General features: G+C 40.2%; 1 protein-coding gene across 2 annotated transcripts in view; it reads left to right on the top strand.

The window, feature by feature from the left end:
- sh3tc2 (SH3 domain and tetratricopeptide repeats 2) overlaps positions 1-17,260 on the top strand; it is a 94,626-nt gene extending 77,366 nt beyond the window's left edge. For both annotated transcript variants that reach the window (XM_078231123.1, XM_078231124.1), the window contains 8 exons: positions 1,728-1,769; positions 2,243-3,901; positions 5,553-5,733; positions 6,061-6,211; positions 7,632-7,754; positions 10,318-10,468; positions 11,673-11,869; positions 14,987-17,260. In XM_078231123.1, the coding sequence (XP_078087249.1) occupies positions 1,728-1,769; positions 2,243-3,901; positions 5,553-5,733; positions 6,061-6,211; positions 7,632-7,754; positions 10,318-10,468; positions 11,673-11,869; positions 14,987-15,193 (2,711 nt within the window). In that variant the 3' untranslated portion in view covers positions 15,194-17,260. The remainder of the gene's footprint in view (positions 1-1,727; positions 1,770-2,242; positions 3,902-5,552; positions 5,734-6,060; positions 6,212-7,631; positions 7,755-10,317; positions 10,469-11,672; positions 11,870-14,986) is intronic.
- The last annotated feature ends 5,909 nt before the right edge of the window (positions 17,261-23,169 follow it).

The raw sequence follows: 23,169 nt of genomic DNA, 5'->3' as shown, positions 1-23,169 counted from the left end.
TGACTATCTTGTGAAACTCTCTTGACCGTTATTCATGTGTGAGCTGAGGCGGTGAATGTTAGCAGGTTATATGACTGGGAAGGCATATTAGCTAAACCCAATCCGATACTTTAGGAATGGGTTTCCATGTAGGCAGCTGAACCATTTCCAGCTAGTCCATTCACCAGATAGTTTGAAACTTGAAGGACCGGCAGAAATGCATTGATTAACCAAATCAATTAGTTAACATTTTAAGGCTGATTTTCTAACTGTACATTGGTGGGTCTTACCTGACGGCCAAGCACATTGAGTAATCGTGGGTGTATTGTTTGTGTTTCCTGAAATACGCAACTAGGTTCCCCACCAATAGAGTATACTCTGAACATCAGCCTCCTTGCTAATACCCACAAAAGTATAAAGTGGAGCAGGCACATTTCCTATCACGAATGGTAGTAGTAAGTTACCATTGGTGTAAAGTTTGTTATTTCCATTTAGAATTTCCCCCTGCCTCTATGTGATCCCATCTCCATGGTATAATTTGTAGCTTATGTCTTCTTACATCAATGACTTGGAGCCTGTTACACATCCGACATTGCAGCCCAGTTGGTATTAGAGTTTCAACATTCGATACTCTGTTTAGTTCTTTCAACACCATGCAGCCTCTCAACTCTGAGAGAGGCCAGATATCCTGTTTGGAGCCTTTGGCAGTGCTTCTAATTCAGTTCCAGGAACCTGACTCGGTATCTCGTGCTGATAGCAGAGCTCAGAACTCACTGAAGTGACCATGTGATAGCTACAACAAAACCTTGTTATAATGCCTTTAAAGACAGCTGGATTTAATAATATAATAATTTATTTGTTCTCACATTGCAGGTAAGTTTTGACAGTTATTGTTTATGCTCCTATCTCAGGAAGTGAATAGCTGCATATATGTAGAAATAATCAGTATCTTATGTGGCATAGCTTGCCCTGGAGTTTGACTTCATTACAATATTTTTTTTTAATTGCAGGAAGGGGACATCAAAATGATGGACCCCACGCATAAAGGAAAATAACAGTAGCTCAGCATTTTGTTAATTAGTTGTGGATTACAAAGAAGGATGATTGACACTAATATAAACATTTAAAAAGAACTGAATGATTTTAATAATGTTCATCAAGTCTTGAGGTTTTGCAATTCCTCATGCCATCCAGTGGTGGTGCCACAACCTTGCAGTACAAAGCTAGACATCTAATATACTAGTACGTAGTTACATTACTATTGATGAGGTTTGTGTTCCCTTATCAATGTTTTTCATTGGAAATTATGTAACATGTTACACTAATGGTAATGAATTATTAAAACACTTTTCTAGGTATGGATTTTATACTGTGATGAGATAATTATGATATTACAGATTGCAGATCATTTGAAATCCCCCAGCAGAGGAAACCAGTGGTAGATGATTTATGACATATAAATCAAAAGATGCTCACAGTTGATTGTATAATTTTAGAACCCATACGTGTGTAAATACCAACCAAATGACTGCAGTCTGAACAAATCCATTTACTGCATATTAGTCTGTAGGCTTTGTTTGACTTGTGCTTTTGATGAGGGCCATGCAAATAAATCTATCAGAATATTTGATCTACTTTGTGTGTTTATCTTTAAGCAACTTTATGGAGCTGCAGAAAGGTTATCTATAAAAGGATAAGCCAATGATCTTTATTTCTCAGAGCATGTATGTATGTTTTTTCTCATGTAGATAAATGCACATGGCCAGAGATAATATCAGAAAGAGAACAAGGTGAGCAACTCATTCAAAGTACTGATTTCAATAAAAAATAGACATGCACTGAAATATTTATATCTGATGGTAATTATTTTAATCATTGAGATCTTCGCTTATAACCGATGTGCATGACTAATTTAAAGAATTATGAATGTTAGTAACAAAGAAATGAAAGTTTTTATGGGTTCATCCAGAGTAATTGGGAATGATCTGTTAATATTCTTTTGGTTTACATTCCTTTCTAAACTATTTAGCATAGTCTAATAATGCCAAAAATGTGACTAGCTTGATTTAAACATTCTACCCTAAAGTTTACTGTGGGCAATATTAGAGGATGAACAACATATTTGTAAAACACTTATCTGTTTAGTATGTTAATGCAGGTGTGAAACTATTTTAATGATACACAAACAGTAATTTCTGGTTCATTGGCTTCAGTGAACATTTCTGAGACATTTATATTTTGCTATTTTATGATATCTCCACAGGAGAGTTTCTTTGTTCGACATTTGAAAATCACCTCCCTTCTGGCCTAGCTGGACGAGCATCTGGGGAGAATGTGCCTGAACCTAACTCTTCCAAATCTAAGGAACTTGTCCCTGAGCCAGATCAACCTGACGAACAAAAGTTCAATATAGACATTAACCTTGGAGACCTGGATAATCCTGAAGTCTTTAACCCTGTATTAATATTCCTAAACCAGGAGGAATATGTAGCAAACTTCAAACCTTTCTATGATTTGTCCTTTTCCTTCATAGGGTCTATTTTATATGGGGTAACCGAAGAAAAAGAAGTGTTACAGTATTTGGAAATGGCAAGGGAGATGGCCAAAAGATACAACAAGCACTGGGCTTATTCCAGAATCTGTTTCCTTTTAGGAAGACTTTGCGCTAAAAGGCTCAGGTTCTCCCAGGCTAGAGTTTACTTTGAAGAAGCAATGCCTCTGGTGCAAGGGACATTTTCTGACTTGTATCTGCTGACCTCTTTATATGTAAACCTGGCTTCTGTATACTTGAAGCTAAAAATGAAAGAGAAATCTCAGACCCTCGTGGAAAAGGCTGCGACTCTTCTCCTGTGCATTCCATGCCACGTCTTCAGTTCAGAGAATGAGCTAGAGATACTTAACATTGTACTTAAAAAAGCAATGATCGCTGATGATTACCTCCTGGAGGCACGTGTCTGTTTTCTGATATCAAAACTCTTTCTAGAAATTGGAAAGTCTGATGAAGCTTTGCCATTTGCTGAACATCTGCAGTTTCTTTCAAATAATTTCAGTTCACAAAGTAAAATAGTCCCAGTGGATGTGCACTTGATTTTAAGCTCAATATACAATAAAAAATGCTTACCAGAGCTGGCACTGGCAGCATTGAGATTTGCTCTACCTGACTCAAGTGACACATTGTTTGGTTCTTTGCAGAAAGTTGATTTTGTTATTGAAATATTCTTGAAGTTTAACACTCAAGGAATTTGTAATGGTTCAATTCCTACACAAGCTGCAGTTTACCTTCAAGAGGCTTCAGATCTCTCAACTGGCACGGCCAATATAAACATCCAAAGGGACTTGCATTTTGCCTTGGCCAATTTATACCAGCAATATGAGTCATATGAAAGGGCAATTGATTACATGACAAAGTCTGCAAAAAGAGCAGAACACATCAATGATGGGGAAACTTATAGAATTTCTCTTTTTCTTGCTTGGTTGTACATTTTAAATAATCAGCCCCTGGTGGCATCGGAAATATTGAATTCCCTTCTAGAATCATCAAACGGCCCTGTACAGCAGGGAGTTGTTCATAACATGCTAGCCATATCTCTAAGAAAGAAAAGCAGACTGAAGGAAGCTCTGGGAAGCTGTCTATATGCAATAAAGACTGCAGAAGAGGCTGGTATGAAACATAACCAAGCTATTGCTCATGCTAACTTTGGGTCTCTGACTCTGTGTTGTAAAATTCTAACACTGCCCGAACGCTACCTCAGGAAATCTCTGAATCTATATTTAGAAATGCAAGACTGCAGCTCGGATTTGGGTTGTGTGCAAGTCCTCCTCTGTTTAGGGCAATACTACATTGACAGAGGCTTGAGAGAAGACGGAAGACTGACTTATGAGCTAGCACTTCTTACTGCCATGAGAACCAATAGTATCTATTGTAAGTATTCTATCACATGGATGGAGTCAAATGTATTCCACATAAGGATAGTAAATGCCCCAAATTAAGCAGTTAGGTTTTATAATATTTGCTTGCTTCAGATTTAAGTATTTAAACTAGCAGGAACATCAGATTGGACTATGACAGATGGTCGAAAGTTGAGGAATGAGCTAGCAAAAGTCAGCGAGATGGAGGAATTGGCACAAAGGGTATAGAGCAACTTTGGGACGTTGTAGAGTCACAGAATAAGTAAAAGAATAAATTTGCATTTTTTAAAGTACCGTTCACAAGTTCTAGAAGACCAAACACTCTTTATGCCCCACCACCACTGCCAGTGAGAACAGAGAATTTGGCACTCAGCTAAAGCTCCATTCATTACAGTGGGACCAGATAATCCCAGCCACGGGCGAGGTCAGAGAATTCCAGCAATAATCACAGTTGTAATGAAAGAATTACATTAATAAAGGAGAAATGCATATGGATGTAAGTCCCACCTCAGAGAGGTGAATCTGTGGAATTCACTACCACAGAAAGTAGATGAGGTCAAAACGTTGTGTAATTTCAAGAAGGAATTAGATATAACTATTGGGGCTTAAGGGATCAAGGGATGTGGAGGGGGCAAGAAAAGGTAGGATCAGAGTATTGAATTTGATGATCAGCCATGATCAAAATGAATGGCAGAGCAGGCTCAAAGGGCTAAAAGGCCTATTCCTGCTTCTATTTTCTATATATGTTTCTATGTAGATCAGCCATCTGTTCAGCTTTAGAAGCACTACAAAAGATGGACATCTGTTCTGCTATTACAGTGGTTTAATGTGCTCAGTTCTGGAGATTTGTTGACACAACTGTGCAATGGAAATCCATTCTGAATGCTTAATTGAGCTCCAAAACCCACAAATGGATCCAGCTCAGCAGGCGTTGTTGACGCAGCTGTCCAAGGAACTGTGAATTTTTTGATTGACCGTTTTGTGAACTGGTAATGATTTTTTAAAAAAGAGATGTTCGAATGACCGTGTATTTTGACTGTTTCATGAGTGGTTAAGAGGATTATTTTTTTCAAGTGGAGTTTGAAAGGCTGTGTTTTATTCACAGTTTAATGAGCTACTATGAGGATTATTGTTTTCAAATATGTTTTTGAATAGCTGTTCATTTATTTTGACAGTTTCATGGACATACCAAAGATTTCCCAAAGTAATTATAGAGTGAGTTCTGTCCATAGCGAACGCTGGGTGATTGTGAATGGGTGATATGTAAGGGACTGCGGGGGTATGGGGTAGAGTAGGAAGCATGAGGACTTGGAATGAGCATAAGGTGTATAGAGGAATGATAGCAGGATCTGACAGGGATAGAGGTGGGTGGGCTGGGATGCCTAACGTTCACATGCAGAATTTGGCGCATATCTCATTGAATTGAGGTGGACCTTTGAACCTTCTTCAGGAGACAACTCCAAATCCTGCCCATTCCTGCCACCCCACAATGAAAATGGCGTGGGTGGATACTGCCGGTTAGGAGGCGGGATTGCGGCATCACAATTCACATTGAGAAGATATAGATCTGGGCCCTGAAGTCAGATGATTTGTTCCTCAGATTAAAGTCCATAATTCCTCTAAATTATATTCCTTGTTCTCATCCAGTTATATGTTTTATTTAGATCAAGTCCAGGCCGTTGAACGACTCTGCAGTTTCTATGAAAAGGTCATACATGATAAATGGCAATGCAGTATATATTATGAGCACTGGCTGATGCTTTCTCAAAAGTTAAAGGACAAGGAGCAAGAGATGAAAATGCTGAACATTCTAAGCCACCTGCACCTGTCCTTTAACACAGAGCGGTAAGTGAAATATAATGGAGCCACCTACACCAAGACAAAATAGAGCAATATGTCAAAACATTTCATTTAATCAGACCTTGCCAATCCCTCCAGTCATCCTTATCATTAAGTTACTGCCTGTCTAATTTTAAAAGTGTCTCCGTAGATACAATTTTTTTCATATTCTGTTCATTTGGTATGAAAATATTTTACACAACTTTAGCAAAATTAAGTATCCTTTTACACACTTCAGTTTTACAAGAAAATGTCTAGATCTTTCATATGTTTCATACATCCATCACACAGGAATTGCTGAAATATGAAAAGTGACTGAAATTCAAATGTTAGTTCCTACAGATTGTCATTAGACTATGCCAAACAGAACCTGAAGAATTTCATTGATCTGGGAATGAAAACCAAGGAAGCAGAGGCTTGGCTGCTGGCCGGAAAAATCTATTACATGATGGAAAAAGATGAACTTGTTGAGCTGTACTTTCAGGTCCTAATTCATTACAAATATCAGAATATTACTAACCCCATTGTCTTTGAGTAGCTCTGATTTCTGGGTGCCTAACTGCCTGAGTATGCTGGTTAGTCCCTCCCCCTACCCACACCCCCGTCGCCAATGCCACCTCCTCATCTCGTGTTGAATCTGACAGCTCACCAAGCAGGTGTCCTGTTGAACCCTGCTGAATTGAATCTGCAAGATGTCTCAATGTCCGTCAGGGAAGGATATCTTCCATGCTTATCCGATCTGGACTAAATGTGACTCCAGACCCACAGCAATGTGGTTGGACTCTTAGCTGGCCATTTCAGAGGGCGGTTAACAAGATCAGCTCACCAGCAAGTTAAGAGCTAGTCTTATTCTCCCACCCTGTCCCCGTTGCCTTGCAATTTATTTTTTTAAATCTTTAGGCGCTATCTAAGACCTTGAGGGAAATGCAAAGAGGAGTGATGATAGCTAATTCACTCAGAGTCCACGGGATCTCCGCTGTGAGGGAGGGCGAAGTCAAACTTGAAAGCGATCTGAAAAACTAGATCCCAGGGGGAATGCTGGACAGGAAGGTTGGCAAGAGAACAAGAGGGGGCAGTTGGGGTTGCTACTCATAAGGTGGCAGCGACGGCTGCCTCAATGGGCTTTTCAGAGGATGCTAAGAGAGGCACAGGGAAGTGGTAGGCTTAGCTAAGAGGATGTCAAACCTGAGGCAACAGCAGGAGAGCAGGAAGTCAATAAATACTGCAGAGTTGAGGTAAGAATTTGGGAGGACACAGTCCCTGAAAGGGGGGAAATAAAAAGAGACATGACAGGAGAGAGGAGGGGGTAAAGAGAAAATAAGTTTAAAAACAAAAGGGGTAGAAGGAACAGTGGAAATAAAGTTATGGACTCATGTCCAGCATGAAGGCCAAAATACTCTCACAAATGGACACAAAGAAAACTCCAGTTAAAGCAAAATACTAAGGATGCTGGAGATAAAAATAGTGCTGGAAAAACTCAGCAAGTCGAGCAGCATCTGTCGAGCGAGAAACAGAGTTAATGCTTCAAGTCCAATATGACTCTTGGAAATTTAACTCAAACTCAAGTTATGTAAGTCTGGTTATGTAGGAATTATTCAGATAAAAACATCTTTGTGGATATCAAGCAATAGGAGGAAGTCCATCTAGAGTCAAAGGTCCTGTTGTGGGACTAGATTGATATCGACAGGGTGGATTAAGGGGGAAGACCAAGGTGTCTTCAATTTGTGTTTGTTTGTCGAGAGGTTTAAGAACTGGCCTCCCTCCCATTGAAAGGAAATGCAAAGGCTTTTGATTTGTTCGATTGAAAACGTTAGTTATAATTCTATAGGTTTAAAACAGAAATTGTTCAGAGCCTGCAGTATCTTAATGAATTGTGTTTTTGATCATTCTCATAAATCACTCAGGCAGCTGTACAAACAGCTCAGAGAATGGAGGATTTGCACTTTACCATGAAAATCAATGAAGCAGCAGGGGATGTGTTTTACAATGGACCTAGGGAGCGAGAGAAAGCAACATCGTTTTATAGGGTAAGTGTTAAAAGTATATTATCAAAATAACAAGTGTTGAAAATCCTTGGATTATGTCAAGACAGCACGCGATATTGCCCACCAGTTGTGAGCTCCCTGACAGAGATTGTGTCAGAGTCAGTGGGAGGGTATCTCATAAGCATATGACTGCCAGATGCAAGTACCATGTTGAATACCTGTCCCTAACCTATGGAAACTATGGCTGCATTCTGTCTTGGGAGAGGAGGCATTAGCAAACCCCTAGCCTCAGCTCCCGGCAATGCTCTTGTCAGACTCTGAACAAGAGGGATGATCGGAGCAATTAGTTTAATAAAATATTTAGGTTCCTCTGGTGGCCAGTCCATTTTCTTGCATGGGGTCCCATCAGTTCAGCCTGGATTTGCCGTCGCGAATAATCCATGTTGTACATATTAAAGGCCTGCATTCTCATTACTCAGATAAGTGTTCATCCTAAATCATGGTAGACTCAGTTTAGAAGGGAATCAATAGATCTCCTCAATGCTGCGATAAAGCTATTGATTCTATTAATGCAGCTAATTAGAGCAAACCACATGAATGCCTCTATCTCGGCTGGTTTGTTAAAATCAAATGATTCTGCTGTTACATAGAGGTCAGAAATTAATGATGGCTAGAGGGCAGGAGGTGGGGTTTGCTGGGAAGAAAGAGGAAGCCATGTTAGGATTGGGGTCTAACACATTCCCAGCACTGGGGTTGTTTCCAAGGGATTCATGATGAACTGGATTGTCTGCCTGCAGCATGGAGGTGGGCAGCCAATTAAGATGATTAAGGCCCCAGTTAGGGATAGAACATAGAACATAGAACATTACAGCGCAGAACAGGCCCTTCGGCCCACGATGTAGCACCGACCAGTTAAAAAAAAAACTGTGACCCTCCAACCTAAACCAATTTCTTTTCGTCCATGAACCTATCTACGGATCTCTTAAACGCCCCCAAACTAGGCGCATTTACTACTGATGCTGGCAGGGCATTCCAATCCCTCACCACCCTCTGGGTAAAGAACCTACCCCTGACATCGGTTCTATAACTACCCCCCCTCAATTTAAAGCCATGCCCCCTCGTGCTGGATTTCTCCATCAGAGGAAAAAGGCTATCACTATCCACCCTATCTAAACCTCTAATCATCTTATATGTTTCAATAAGATCCCCTCTTAGCCGCCGCCTTTCCAGCGAAAACAATCCCAAATCCCTCAGCCTCTCCTCATAGGATCTCCCCTCCATACCAGGCAACATCCTGGTAAACCTCCTCTGCACCCTCTCCAAAGCCTCCACATCCTTCCTGTAATGTGGGGACCAGAACTGCACACAGTACTCCAAGTGCGGCCGCACCAGAGTTGTGTACAGTTGCAACATAACGCTACGACTCCTAAATTCAATCCCCCTACCAATAAACGCCAAGACACCATATGCCTTCTTAACAACCTTATCTACTTGATTCCCAACTTTCAGGGATCTATGCACACATACACCTAGATCCCTCTGCTCCTCCACACTATTCAAAGTCCTCCCGTTAGCCCTATACTCAACACATCTGTTATTCCTACCAAAGTGAATTACCTCACACTTCTCCGCATTAAACTCCATCCGCCACCTCTCGGCCCAACTTTGCAACCTGTCTAAGTCTTCCTGCAAACTACGACACCCTTCCTCACTGTCTACCACACCACCGACTTTGGTGTCATCAGCAAATTTGCTAATCCACCCAACTATACCCTCATCCAGATCATTAATAAATATTACAAACAGCAGTGGCCCCAAAACAGATCCCTGAGGTACACCACTTGTAACCGCACTCCATGATGAATATTTACTATCAACCACCACCCTCTGTTTCCTATCCGCTAGCCAATTCCTGATCCAATTTCCTAGATCACCCCCAATCCCATACATCTGCATTTTCTGCAGAAGCCTACCATGGTGAACCCTATCAAACGGTTTTGACTGTTGCCGCCAGTGGAGTATCCCCCTTCCCTACCTTGGGCAGAAGTTGCAGTCTCTTTGTGGCAATTTGGGGCCTTCAGAGCTGGTCACTTCATAACCCACTGAGAGGGTTGTGGGTGTGAAAGTTCGCACCTGTTGCCCAAACTGATCTTCAGAAAGTGTTTCCCCTTCAGTCCAAAGTGACTTACCAGCTTCAGACCTCCTCAATTTTGGGCCACTTGTGGGCTTCGGTTGGCCCACAGGTGGACAGGCCTCATAATGCCTCCCAAGCTGCCAGTAAAATTGCAGCTAGTCTGAGCGGGTAGGTACCAGGAACAGGATCCGAGGCATGGTGCCTGACACTACACCCCCAATACCTCCCAACCTGGGGACCATAAAATCCAGCCCATTGTGAAGTTTCCAAAACCATGAAAGGATGTTATGTAATTACTATTTTTCATTCTCCAGTTCAGTTTTAATGTTCTTGGGGTTCTTGAGTTGGTCAAATCTGATTTTTAAAAAATCATATCCTTCTGCAAAAACAAGCGTCGCTTAATAATTCACATCAGTGTCTACTTAGTGGTCTGATTTTGTCTGACCTGAATCTTTCTGGATTCTTCCTCAGGATGGGGCAGTACCTCTGGCTAGGATGACAGGAGATACTGATGTCGAGCTCAGACTTTTTAATAAATTGACTGAGCTTACTACCTCACTGAACCATTTAGAACAAGCCCTGGAATATGCGATTGCAGCTGTGAGACTCAGTGTAAACACTGGTCAGTAATTTCTCATTCATGTGTTTTAAATATGTCTGAAAAATAGTACATGTTAATTTCAAACTAATTATTTGAAAAGATCAATTTACATTTAAATTCAGATATTTCTATCCTGCTTTGATATAGTGGATAATTTGGTGTCAAAAATACATTTGGGAATGTGGCCTGGTCTAAGTGTCTGCCTGGAACCTCTGCTCCAATATACTTTTGGGTCAAGAGAGGTTCCCTGCTTCACAGTGCAGTAATAAGTGATGGCAGCACCACTAAGGATACAGCTCGATTGCCCAATGTAATGAAGAGATCCCAAAGTGTCCCTGAGTTACCAGATGGGCTCGGGGTCATCTTGGCTCTGGAATAAGACGAAATTGCAGCCAGTGACTCCCAAACACTCTTCTTTTAAGGGTGTAGGCTGCTTTTAATTATATATATATATATTTAAGTTACGTTCCTTTTTGGGCTATCCAAGTCTTAATACCAGCTTTCCGGTTTGTTCTGACACTTGTCTCAGCTAACCCTTGTGTGACTAGGGGCTGGGGAAAGCTGGGACCCCTGACGTAAATTTACTATAGGATAAATTCAGAAGAGGTTGGAGGTGGGTGGACTTGAAATGAGCATGATTTGATGTATCAAGACTTTTGGCATCTCATCATCAACTCACACTCGAACAGGCTCTCGACAAAATGAATTTGCCACTTTTTCAAAACATAACTGTTAATGTTCTGAGATATGGAGAGTGCTGTTGCTAACCAGCTTTAACAATTTACATTAACCCTCTTGTATTAGTTTTGATGGGGTTCTTGCAGTGCTTGGTTGTAAATAGTTGTAAAACTGTTGAGACTTGCTCAAACTTTAAGGACAGTCTTGGGGAATTATACAAAAATCTCACTGACAGCAATATGAAAGGCCCTAACACTTGTAAAAAATATAAAAGTAATTGTATTGTACCCGATGGCTCTTATGGCAGAGTTAGCACCAACACAAGCATGATGGGCCAAATGGCTTCCTCTGTATTAAAATGTCTTTCTTCTATAATTGCATGGAATTGTAAGTATGAATTGAACAATAACTACATTTCGATGTATGTTCACCAGGACTCTATTTGTGTCCCATTATACAGGTTAATACCCTTTCTCTTTCAATAAAAATGCAGAAAAATAATCATTTCATGATGTGATTAATTCAAACATTTTTTTTCAATCACCAGGAAGCCCACTGAAGGAACAGGTTGCTTTTTATCGGCTGGCCACAGTGTACTACTTATACCAACAGTATGAGATGGCTGAGAATTATTATCTGAAGGCGTTATCACTCAGTTCCCACCCACTGCAGTCCGCTAAAGAAGCCATGTACTACATGAAGGTGTACTTCAGACTAGGTGACATTACACTCCACAAGCTCAAGGTTTGGGAAGTTTAACTGACTTTTCTGCTCTCATTTTCTAAACCAATTAACGATGAGGAACATCCACTCAAGTTGCGTCAGCATTCTTAAAACTACCAATCCTTGTTATTGTTCCAATAAATATTCGTAATTAGGTTAAATGATTTGGCATGAAATGATGCCCACTAACAAATCTCATGGCTCATCAAAAATGGATAGCATGTTCTGGTGGCTGTGTACCATTATTCTTTTTGCAAGATGCCTGTAAGCCAGTGAAAATGCTGTTTTCTACATTTATCACCACAATAACAAGGTACATGTTCAAAAGATAACATGCAAATTTAAGTTAAAATTTTCTATCAACAAATTCTGTTGTCTCATTTAAGAGCTATTGAAATTTGTGATAACGGAAGTTTTGACATGAGTAGCTGAATGTCAAATAAGCCTGCCTGTGCTCTTGTGTTAAAGATTAAACTATTAAGATGTTCAGAATGAGAAAGAGTTGACATTGGGATTAGCTGGAAAGCCCATGCTTTTTTATATATCTATATATACACACATTTAAAACCAAAGGTATCTATTATTTTACCAAAGGAAGTTGCTTTCCCTGATTACAACATAGTCAACTCAATACAGTTCTTGTTTTATGACCGATGCTTCTTAGTGAACAAGTCTCAGGGCAATGAACCAGAAACCACTGTCATATTGCCATTCTATAATGATATGTCTCCTGAATGATTAAAATAACAACCATCACAATAATCCAAAAATACAGATGTTTTTGCAGAAAATAAAGATAGAGAGGCAAGATTCCCACTGAATGGGCAGCATTCTCTGGCCTCCCAGCTGCTGTTTCTTGGCTTCGGGAGCTGATGCACTGTTTTAAGTTTAAAGTTTATTTATTAGTCACAAGTAGGTTCACATTAACACGTCAATTAAGTTACTGTGGAAATCCCCTAATTGCCACACTCCTGCGCCTGTTTGGGTACACTGAGGGAGAATTTAGCATGGCCAACGCATCTAACCAGCACGTCTTTCGGACTGTGGGAGAACACTGGAGCACCCGGAGGAAACTCACGCAGACATGGGGCGAACATACAAACTCCACACAGACAGTGACCCAAGCCGGGAATCGGTCCCGGTCCTTGATGCTGTGAGGCAACAGTGCTAACCACTGTGCCACCGTGCCGCACTGTTCGCTGGCTGCGGGATTCTCTGGTCCCGCCACTGTCAATAGGATTTCCCATTGAAGCCACCCCAAGCCAACGGGAAACCAGCAGCTGGTGCTATGCTGCCAGCAGCAATCCTGCTGGCGTGAACGGCTGGAAAATTCTGGCCAATTATTTAAATTCACAAATGAATCCAAGAGTCGGCGCCTAATGCGCAGCCACTGACTCTCTAACCCCCACTACCATTTAACGCTCACTGGAACGTGATTGTCAGTGGGTGGGACTTCTGTCTGCCCTCGGATGCAAGTCCCACCTGTGAGAGCTGTTGGCCAACCTGATTGGGTGTTCTGAGGGTGGGAGGGTAGGCAACACCTATGAGGAGGTTAGGAGGGAAATGATGGTAGCATGGGGTGGGTGGGGGGTTGTTAGGCCGGGGCGGGTGGGGGTCCTGGAGTTTCAATGTCTCAGGGGGAGGGAGCCCCAACTCTGAGGGAGCCTTCAGAGTGAGGCAACCCCCACCTTCCTGTCCCGAGATGGTGAAAAGTCTAAATGCCTCTACCTGCCAGCCTAAAAAACTGCCGCTGCGTGAGATATTGCCGTTAAGTGGCCATTAAGTAACCACTTAAGTACCTTAATAGGGAATGGGTGGGTTTTCCACACAAGGCCCTGTGTGCCAAGCATAAAATTGTGCCTGGGTTTAGGTGGGCAGGTTCCTGGGAGAATTCCGTCCATTCAATTTTATGTTCCATCTGCCTCAGAACCTGCCTGTCGGGGACTGGGGGGGAGGGGGGCGGGGGAGGGGGGGAGGTGGAGGGGGGGGGATTGGGGGTGCATACAATACAATTCTGCCCCTGGAATAGAGAAATAATTTCATTCCTCCTGACGTGGTTGTAACAATAGAAATGTGATAAAATATTCATAGAATCATACAGAATACAGAGTCATAGAATCGTACAGCACAGGAGGAGACCATTCAGCCCATTTTTTTCCACACCAGCCAACAAATAGCCATCTGCTTTAATCGCATTTTGCAGCTCTAGGTCCATAGCCTTGTAGGTTAAAGCACATCAAGTGAATATCCAAGTACTTTTTAAATATTATGAAATTTTCTGCCACTACCATTCTTTAGGGCAGTGAGATACAAATTCCCCAACACTCTATGGATGAAAGAAGTACTCTTGAATCTCCTGTGAATCTCCTACTTCTTGTCCTAAATCTAAATTCAAACTTAAATTCTACAGAATACAATTATTGCTGAACTGATGATGCTATTGATGTAGAAAGTAAGTGGTCGGGGTGATAATATGGATTGATATCCTAAGATCTCAGTGGATTATTTTAGGAACCAGGGAAAAATTGGAAATTTTACCCAATGTCACCTAAAGGGACCAAATAAATTAGGTAGAGGACACAACTAAGCTAACTTGATAAAAGAAAATAGACTTGATAATAAAATTGTCCTTTAAACTTACTGAAAACAAATTATCTACCTAAAATAAAATTTTAAAGAGGCTCTATGTGGAGTTGGCACATTCTCCCCATGTCTGCGTAGGTTTCCTCTGGATGCTCCACTTTCCTCCCACACTCCAGAGATGTGGAGTTTAAATGGTTGGCCCTGCTAAATTGCCCCTTAGTGTCCCACGATGTGTAGGTTAGATGTATTAGCCATGGGAAATGTGTGAGGTTACAAAGATAGGCAGGGGAGAGGGCATGGGTAAGATACTGGGTCGGAGTGTCGTTGTTGACTCAATGGGCCATATGGCCTCTGCTGCACTGTAGGGTTGATTCTATTCTATGATTCTAGATACTGGTCTGGCATGTTACAATAATTAATCATTTTATATCATTTACTTAAAGATGTAAATCTGAACTAGTCTTTGAAGTAATAATGAGAAATTAGAGCACTTTTTTATCTTTGTTTAAATAGCTTCTCTTCTCTAAAAGCTATCTTCCTTCCCCTTGATTTCAGGATGCCTACGATGCCGCTGGCTACTTGCATTTGGCTTTTGCTGCAGCCACTGAACTAGGGAACAAGCAAGATTTGTTTAATGTTTGCACTAGGCTTGCCAACATTTACAAGAACTACATCGTAAATGAAGATCTGTGCTTGCAATTTGTTCAGCAAGCAAAGGCTCTTAGCACTGAGCTGAAAAGAGCCCATGAACAAGCTAATTAGAAGTTAATATAAAATGTAAAATGAGCCTCTGCAACATCTCCATTACCACAGCTATTTGTTGCTTGGGAGTAATTGCCGATGTCATGTTATATCCGGATATGTTTACCTTTATTTTACATTCAAGAACCAAGGTGAAAGCCAACAAGCCGTATTCCAGGACATTATCAGGGTTAAAATCAAAAGGATTGTCAACAAAACAAGTCAGTAAGTGATAACTGGGGGATGCCAACCTTGGATTCTAGGAGCCAATGGATTAAGGAACAGAAATGGTAGATAGGAAGAAGTAAGGAATTCACAGTTTTGAGTTTCTGGTGAATACTTGGACCACACTGATTGTTTGACAGGTTCTTTTTTTCGATTCTGATAACCAAAATGAACACAATTTCATAGCAACAGGATTAACATATCTTTAAAGTGTTCTGCGGTAGTAAAAATGATTTAAAATTCGCTAAATGCTTACTATAGTCAGGGGATTAGCCAGCAGAATTAATTGAACACAGTGTTTCATATCTGCATTAGAAAAATTCTAGTATTGCTGTACACTCCAATGTGTTTCACTCATCATTAGTTTTATCTTTGCACATGATTTTGAGTATTAGAGTATTTAAGAGACAAAGATTAAGATTATATAGCGAGCCTGCAGAATTGATAAGTTCCTCATGCCAACAATCGTAAATTATATTGCTCGACAGTTGCGGTAACAAAAATTGTTGGTACCACAGTATTTTTACGATGCATGTGAAAATGCATGGGAAATTTAACAACTTCTTTGTACACAGATAAGCTGGAGTTCATATAGTCTACTGTTAAATCACAAATTCTTTTAAAAATTGCCATCTTGAAAAATACAGCGCAAGGCAGCTTTTAAATAATATGGTGTCCATACCTCATTCCTGACAAGGTGCTATATCTAATCTGCCTTCTTTCATTTTCTCACCCATTTGGATTTTTTGACCTGGGAGATCGCCATGTAAGTGCTTTTGGACAGTTCTACAAAGAAGTGTTAGAAGTTTGTGCTTTTCTTAAACTCTTTCTATGGCAAGTACATTGAAGTGTTTCCTCACAATGGTGTTCACCTTTAATTACCTCACTGTGTATATACTACTAAATAACATAGCATAAGGTGGCGCAATGATGATGTCTTACTAAGAATGCACTGCGGGCAAATATTAGATCATTTGTTAAAGTTTAGAAATACCATGGAAACTGGAGTTCCCTCACAAAAAAACATATGGGATATATGTTTGGCTGAGAACTTATCTGCAATAAGTTCTTAATATGTAACATGATTTGAAAATGATTGTTGTTCCCATGTCTATGTGCTCCATGTGGAACAGGCAGAATGTCAAAGGGCAGAATTTTCCCGTCCTGCCCACCATGGGAATCGTAGTGGGCGGGACACAGACCATGTAAAGGTCTGTTGACCTCGGGTGGGATTTTCCGATCTTGGGGTGAACATGGCCGGAAATTCCCACCCAAAGTCTTGCACTAGCTGTGCTGTATTATAAATCAAGAGGGAACTGTATGCAGAAATTTTAATGTTGCAACTGCAATGTTTTCTACAGTAAAGATTATTGAGGAGTGAAGATTTAATGTAACTTAACATTTTAACCAAATTCTTGTTATGGTACTTAATTTGTCTCATCAACCAACAGTTGTACCTGGAGAAACCACAGGCAGGTACTTTTTCTTGTATGTTATTGTCAATATCAAATGGCCTGTACAAGCTTGAGTGTTAAAGATGGAAGTCCAATTGCAAAGAAATTAGGACGATGCAAACAACGAACGGTGTCCCATTTTATAGTGTTTGAACTGCAATATGTTGAATTTATCATTACCTAACAGTAATGTGAACACAGTATTTTTATATTAAAATATTTTATCTAACAAAATTGAATGCTTTCTTTTATATTTTTATATTATTAAATAGGCTAAATATTGGAATATTATTTTTAATTGATAACACTATCATGGCAGAACACAGTAATATCGTCATTTTCATAATACCAAATATGGATCAAAGTACTCCTTTCAATGTTAACCAATAAAATTGAACAATGTTCTATCAGACCTATTTTTGTCTCTAATTGTCATGAATGGTTTTATTTTCAGTTGCACAACAAATGCTATCTCACACCAGTAACTGTGCAGCCATTCAGCACAATAGGCCATCTTCACACTGGCCAGGGTAACACTCAGGCTGTGCTGAGATCAGCAAGACAGAAACAATGTGCACTGACAGAACTTTGGTCACAATGTGGCGGATCTTAAAATTCTAAGAGAACTTTCTGCTAACATTAAGGAGGCTAAAAGCTTTGTAGATCCACTCGCTACTTGTAATATGCCACTTGATGCAAGATTGGAATTATCATCCACCCAAATGGAGTTGAAAGCTCTGAAAGGCTATCTAATAGAGCTGGTATCCTATCTGCTGCTGTGATGAAGTGGGAGGCCACATCAATCCTGAGCTGTCTATTTCGCATTGATACATATCTAAACCAACCTTGTGTTAATATCTAAGTGGCAGAATAACTCCATCTCAATGTTCTTTGTGAAGACTTCCTAATTCCTATCAGGGAGCTCCCGTGAACCTTTGTCTAGGTTCCGTTTTGTGTACTGCCTCGTGACTTCATTAGAGCTGTGACTAGAACAGAAATGAGACTGCCATTCATCATTAGTCATTTGTAAAATATGAAGAGGAACACAATTTCTGAGAGAATTGCTTGCTATGTTATACATAGGATTGTAATTGAGCAAGATATGACTGACGATAAACATACAAGTTATTGTAAACTATGAATGAAACTCTGAATAACAATTTGTATTTATGTAGCACCTCTAATATAGTGAAACATACTTCAGAGGAGTGTGATCACACAACTTAACACCAAACAACACAGGAGGGAGATTAAAATAGGAAATCAAAATCTTGGTCAAACAAATAAGTTCCACGAGGAGTAGAAATATTGTGAGGCACGGCAACGTAGTGAGAGAATTCCAGAGCTTGGGTAGCTGAGAACATGATGACCCATGGTAGGGCAATGGAAATCGGGGATGTACAGGAAGTCAGGGTTTGGAATGCCGTGTTCAGAGGGTTGTAGGGCTGGAGGAAGTCATGGAGATAGGGAGGAGCAAGGTAATGAAGGGATTTGAACACAAAGATGAGAGTCCATCATGTTGTCGAATAGGGAGTCATATAGGACAGCAACCACAAAGCTGATTTATGAACAGGACTTGGTACGAGTTCAGATAGAAGCAGTAGAGTTTTGAATGAACTGAAGTTTATGGAGGCTCAACAATGATAACAGCAATTTATGTTATGTAACGCCTTTAATGTCATGAAACACCCCAAGGTAAATCACAGGTGCATTACAATCCAATGTATTACACTGAGCCACATAAGGAGTTATTCAATCAGGTGTTCAAGAGCCTGGTCAGTTTTAAAAAGCATCTTAAAAGAAGTAAGTGAGATATGAGAGGCAGAGAGATGCAGGGAGGGAATTCGAGAGCTTGTTTAGAATTAAAGGCACAACCACCATCGTTTTTTTCCTCAAGATGGCGCCAGAGCGAGGCAACTTCTTGCAAGCTGTGCCCAACATACCTTCTAATTCTATCTTTCACTCGCATTCTATGCTTCTAAAATTTCATTCTCTTTTTACTAAGTTGATCTTTCTCTACACCTTAGCTATGACTGTAACACTACATTCTGCACTCCTTTCCTTTTCTATGAACGGTATGCTTTGTATAGCGCGCAAGAAACAATACTTTTCACTGTATGCTAATACACGTGACAATAAATCAAATCAAATGGTGCAAGATTTTGATAATATTGTTGTTGGTTTGTAACATCTATGGATTTTATTGTTAACCACTTTTTAAAAAGTTCAGTTTGAGTTTCTGTTCATGAGACAGTGGATAGTCAAGGCAGTGGAGAACAGGAGGTACCTATTGATTGTGAGAAACTACACTTAATTGTTTTATGACTTCAAGTGCTTCAGAGTACTGATTCAGAAGTTCTAAGTTGTAATTAAAGAGTTTTTAAAGTCAACTTTAAAGGAATGCCTTAAAATATTGTTGGAACTTTGGATATCTAAAACCAATGCATTGATTCAATTGATTAAATGTATTTGTAGAGTAGACCATCTGTATTGAAGGGAAATTAATTCTGTTTTGACATTACGAAAGGAAGTGTTTTGAACATGTGTTCTTGATAGTTTTAGTATTTGTAGGATGGGTTAGAGTATGTTTATGTGAATGCAATAGGTGCAATATTGACAAGAGGATGTGACTTGGTTTGTGACAGTTGTGTATCGAAAGGAAATGTGTTATTTGTTCACTAATACAATGTAAACTTTGGTGACCTGGAGAAATAAGGGCTAGACAATTTCCAAGGCCCTGTTGGACTTCTCCTTAAGGTCTTAAAATAAGTAGCTAGTGTGATAGTTGATGTACTGGTTTTAATTTTCTGAAATTCCCTAGTTTTGGGGAAGGTCCCATTAGATTGGAAGATATCAAATGTAACTCCACTATTCAAAAAGGGAAGGAGACAGAAAGTGGAAAACTACAGGCCATAGAATCCCTACAGTGCAGAAAGAGGCCATTCAGTCCACCGACAACAATCCCACCCTATCCTCATAACCCCATATATTTACCCTGCTAATCCCCCTGACACAAGGGGGAAGTTTAGCATAGCCAATTGACCTAACTTGCACTTCTTTGTAGTGTGGGCGGAAACTGGAGCACCCGGAGGAAATCCATGCAGACATGGGGAGAACGTACAAATTCCACACACACTGTCACCAGAGGCCAGAATTGAACCCGGGGCCCTGGTGCTGAGAGACAGCAGTGCTAACCACTGTACCACTGTGCCACCCATAAAATTTCAGATTTATTCATTGAATTTAAATTCCACCAGCTGCCACAGTGGGAGGCCAGTTAGCTTAACATCTGTCAAATGAAAAATGTTAAGTTATTATTGAAGAAGTGATAGCAGTGCATCTGGATAAGTTTAAGGTAATCTGGCAGAGTCAACATGGTTTTGTGAAAGCAAAATCATGTGGAACCAACTTATTGGGATTCTTTGTGGAAGTAACATAGAGTCATAGAGGTTTACAGCATGGAAACAGGCCCTTCGGCCCAACTTGTCCTTGCCGCCTCTTTTTTAACCCCTAAGCTCGTCCCAATTGCCCACTTTTGGCCCATATCCTTCTATAGCCATCTTACACATGTAACTGTCTAAATGCTTTTAAAGCTGTGCATAAACATCCATAACATATGCTGTGGATAAAGGAGAACCGGTGGATGTACTGTACTTAGATTCCCAGAAGATATTTGATAAAGTGGCATATCACAGGTTATTGCAGAAAATAGAAGCCATGGTTTAGGGGGTAACATATTGGCATGGATAGAAGATTGGCTGGCTAACACTAAGCAGAGAGTGGGTATAAATAGGCATTTTTCAAGTTGGAAAGATGTAATGAGTGGTGTGCCACAGGGATCAGTGCTTGGACCTCAACTGTGGATGAAGATATTGATTGGGATGGTTGCTAAATTTGCTGTTGACACAAAGATAGGTACGCAAGTAAATTGTGATGTAAAACAATAAAGGCAATAATATGAGACAGACACCAGAAATTAATTTAAAAATTACTTTTCAGTAAAACATAGAGCAAGCTGCATTTTCTAAGAGTAAAATTGACTGAGCACAAACATGGTCAATACTCTTCATGCCAATGTGACATTGCAGATAAAGATTACACAAAGCTAGAAGCCACTCTCTCAGTGGCCCTTACAATGGCAACTCGCACTAAAGTATAATGCTAGTTTGGATAAGTAAAACCATGGTCTGATAAAGGAACATTCAGTCCCAAGTCTTATTATCAGACTGGATGCAATACGTTGACCAAGTCTTTGACCAACATGACCATTACTCAACCCTAGCTATTCAAGAATAAATTCTGAAAAACATTTCTTCGAAATTAAATGGGCAGACTAATTATTATAGGAAGGTCATCTTACTTAATATGGGATAATGAGTCGGGGTGGTCTAATATTGAACGAATGACCATCTTCCATCCCACCTCTTAATTAAACAACACCAAAAAGTTTATTAGAAACATTTCCACGTAAGCTAAATTATTAGGCTTCATTAGGCAAGTGTGGTAGTGGTCACCTCCACAAGAGATCTACCTTAAACCTAACAAATCTCACACTCGGGCATCAAGGTGATATTAATTTGATATTTGATAGATTTCCAAGTTCCCTTTTAAAGTCTAGTGTTTGTATTTAGAAGTTGATGTTTGAGAATCTCATAGAAATAAGAATCAGTTATCTTTTTGAGATATATAAATGTTGCAATTTAAATTTTTTGGGTGGTACAGTGGCACAGTGGTTGGCACTGCTGCCTCACCGCGCCAGGGACCCAGGTTCGATTCTGACCTTGGGTCACTGTCTGTGTGGAGTTTGCACGTTCTCCTCGTGTCTCCATGGGTTTCCTCCAGGTGCTCCGGTTTCCTCCCGCAGTTCAAAGATGTGCAGGTTAGAGGGATTAGCCATGGTAAATAAGTGAGGTTGCAGGGAGGGGAGTACCTGGATGGGATGCTCTTTCAAAGGGTAGGTGCAGACTCAATGGGCCGAATGGCCTCTTTCTACACTGTGGGGATTCTATAACCAACAAGTTGAATGCTTTTTCATTATATTTAATTTATGTTTACTTAAAACTTAAATTGTCCCATCAACCACTCCACGAACTCAACTTCTCTTCCTTTTGGTAGGGGAATAATTTCTTAGGCTTTCTCACCTGGACTGTTACAATGTCTGGGAAATTACATTCTAGATAAAAAATAATTGGATTTTAGGCTATTGGGAAGAAGGTAACACTCTTGGCTGGCTTTCTTCCGTCCAGTGGGGGGCTAGTTGGATTGTATGGACCCAAATTACATGGCCAATGGTCTATGACTCTGGCTGAAGTTGAGGGAAGTTAGTTTAGAGGCATGCCATATCCTGTTGACTTGAGATTAAGGATTACGATTGGAAAAACACCACATTGAGGAGGACATCAGGAGGCTGCAAAAAGATATAGATAGGTTAAGTGAGTTGACAAATGGAGTATAATGTGGGAAATTATGAAGTTATCAATTTTGGCAGGAAGAATAAAAGAGAAGCATATTTTCTAAATGGTAAGAGATCACAGACCTCTGAGATGCAGAGGGATCTGGGTATCTTAATACATGTAAGATTTGTAAAGTGAGGAAAGAAATGATGGAGAAATGTCTTCTTTTCTAACATTGAAAAATATCAAAATAATTTGGCAGCTGGCTCTGGTTAGTTATTAACGTGAATCTGAGTTGGCTTTGAGACCAGAATCTTTGCTTCCAATCTATGCTCCATCTGTACATCTTTTCCTCCTGTCAGCTTCTGTATCTTGCTCTCGCTCCCTTCATGGACTGAGAGAGTTGACTGATAAAAGAGAACAACAGGCAAGTGGGGGTAAAAAAGACTGGTGGCAATAGAAGTGTGGACACAGAAACTGGAATCAGAAGTTGGGAAGTGAAATGGGACAGAGATAAGAGTGAAACAAAGCCAGCCAACCATCCTATATTTGAAAATTAAGTATTCCCTATCTTTGGAGAATTGACATTAAAAGTGCTATTTGTCGAATAAAATATTGCAAAAGATCAATTTTGAACATTGATTACAGCACTTTTGTTTGCTTTGGTAAAACCAAAACTGAGTGGAAGAATTGTGAAGAATTCTGCAGACGCCAGCAACTCCCTAGTACTTTATTCCTCATGTGAATTTGAACAATTTACGTCGATAAGTTATTTATTTGCTCTTTTGCAAGAACATTAGAATGGAATCTGTCTGATGCGCTATTCAGACACGAGGCTTGAAGCTCAGTAAATGAAAGGCTTTTATTTACTGTTAACGAAGCTACCAGAACTTATATACACTATCCCAGACTGAAGGGGTCCCGG

The sequence above is a fragment of the Mustelus asterias genome, chromosome 16 (assembly GCF_964213995.1).
Source record: "Mustelus asterias chromosome 16, sMusAst1.hap1.1, whole genome shotgun sequence".
Taxonomy (NCBI): Eukaryota; Metazoa; Chordata; class Chondrichthyes; order Carcharhiniformes; family Triakidae; genus Mustelus; species Mustelus asterias.
Note: the sequence above shows the minus strand (reverse complement) of the source record. Positions and strands in the feature narration are given on the sequence as shown.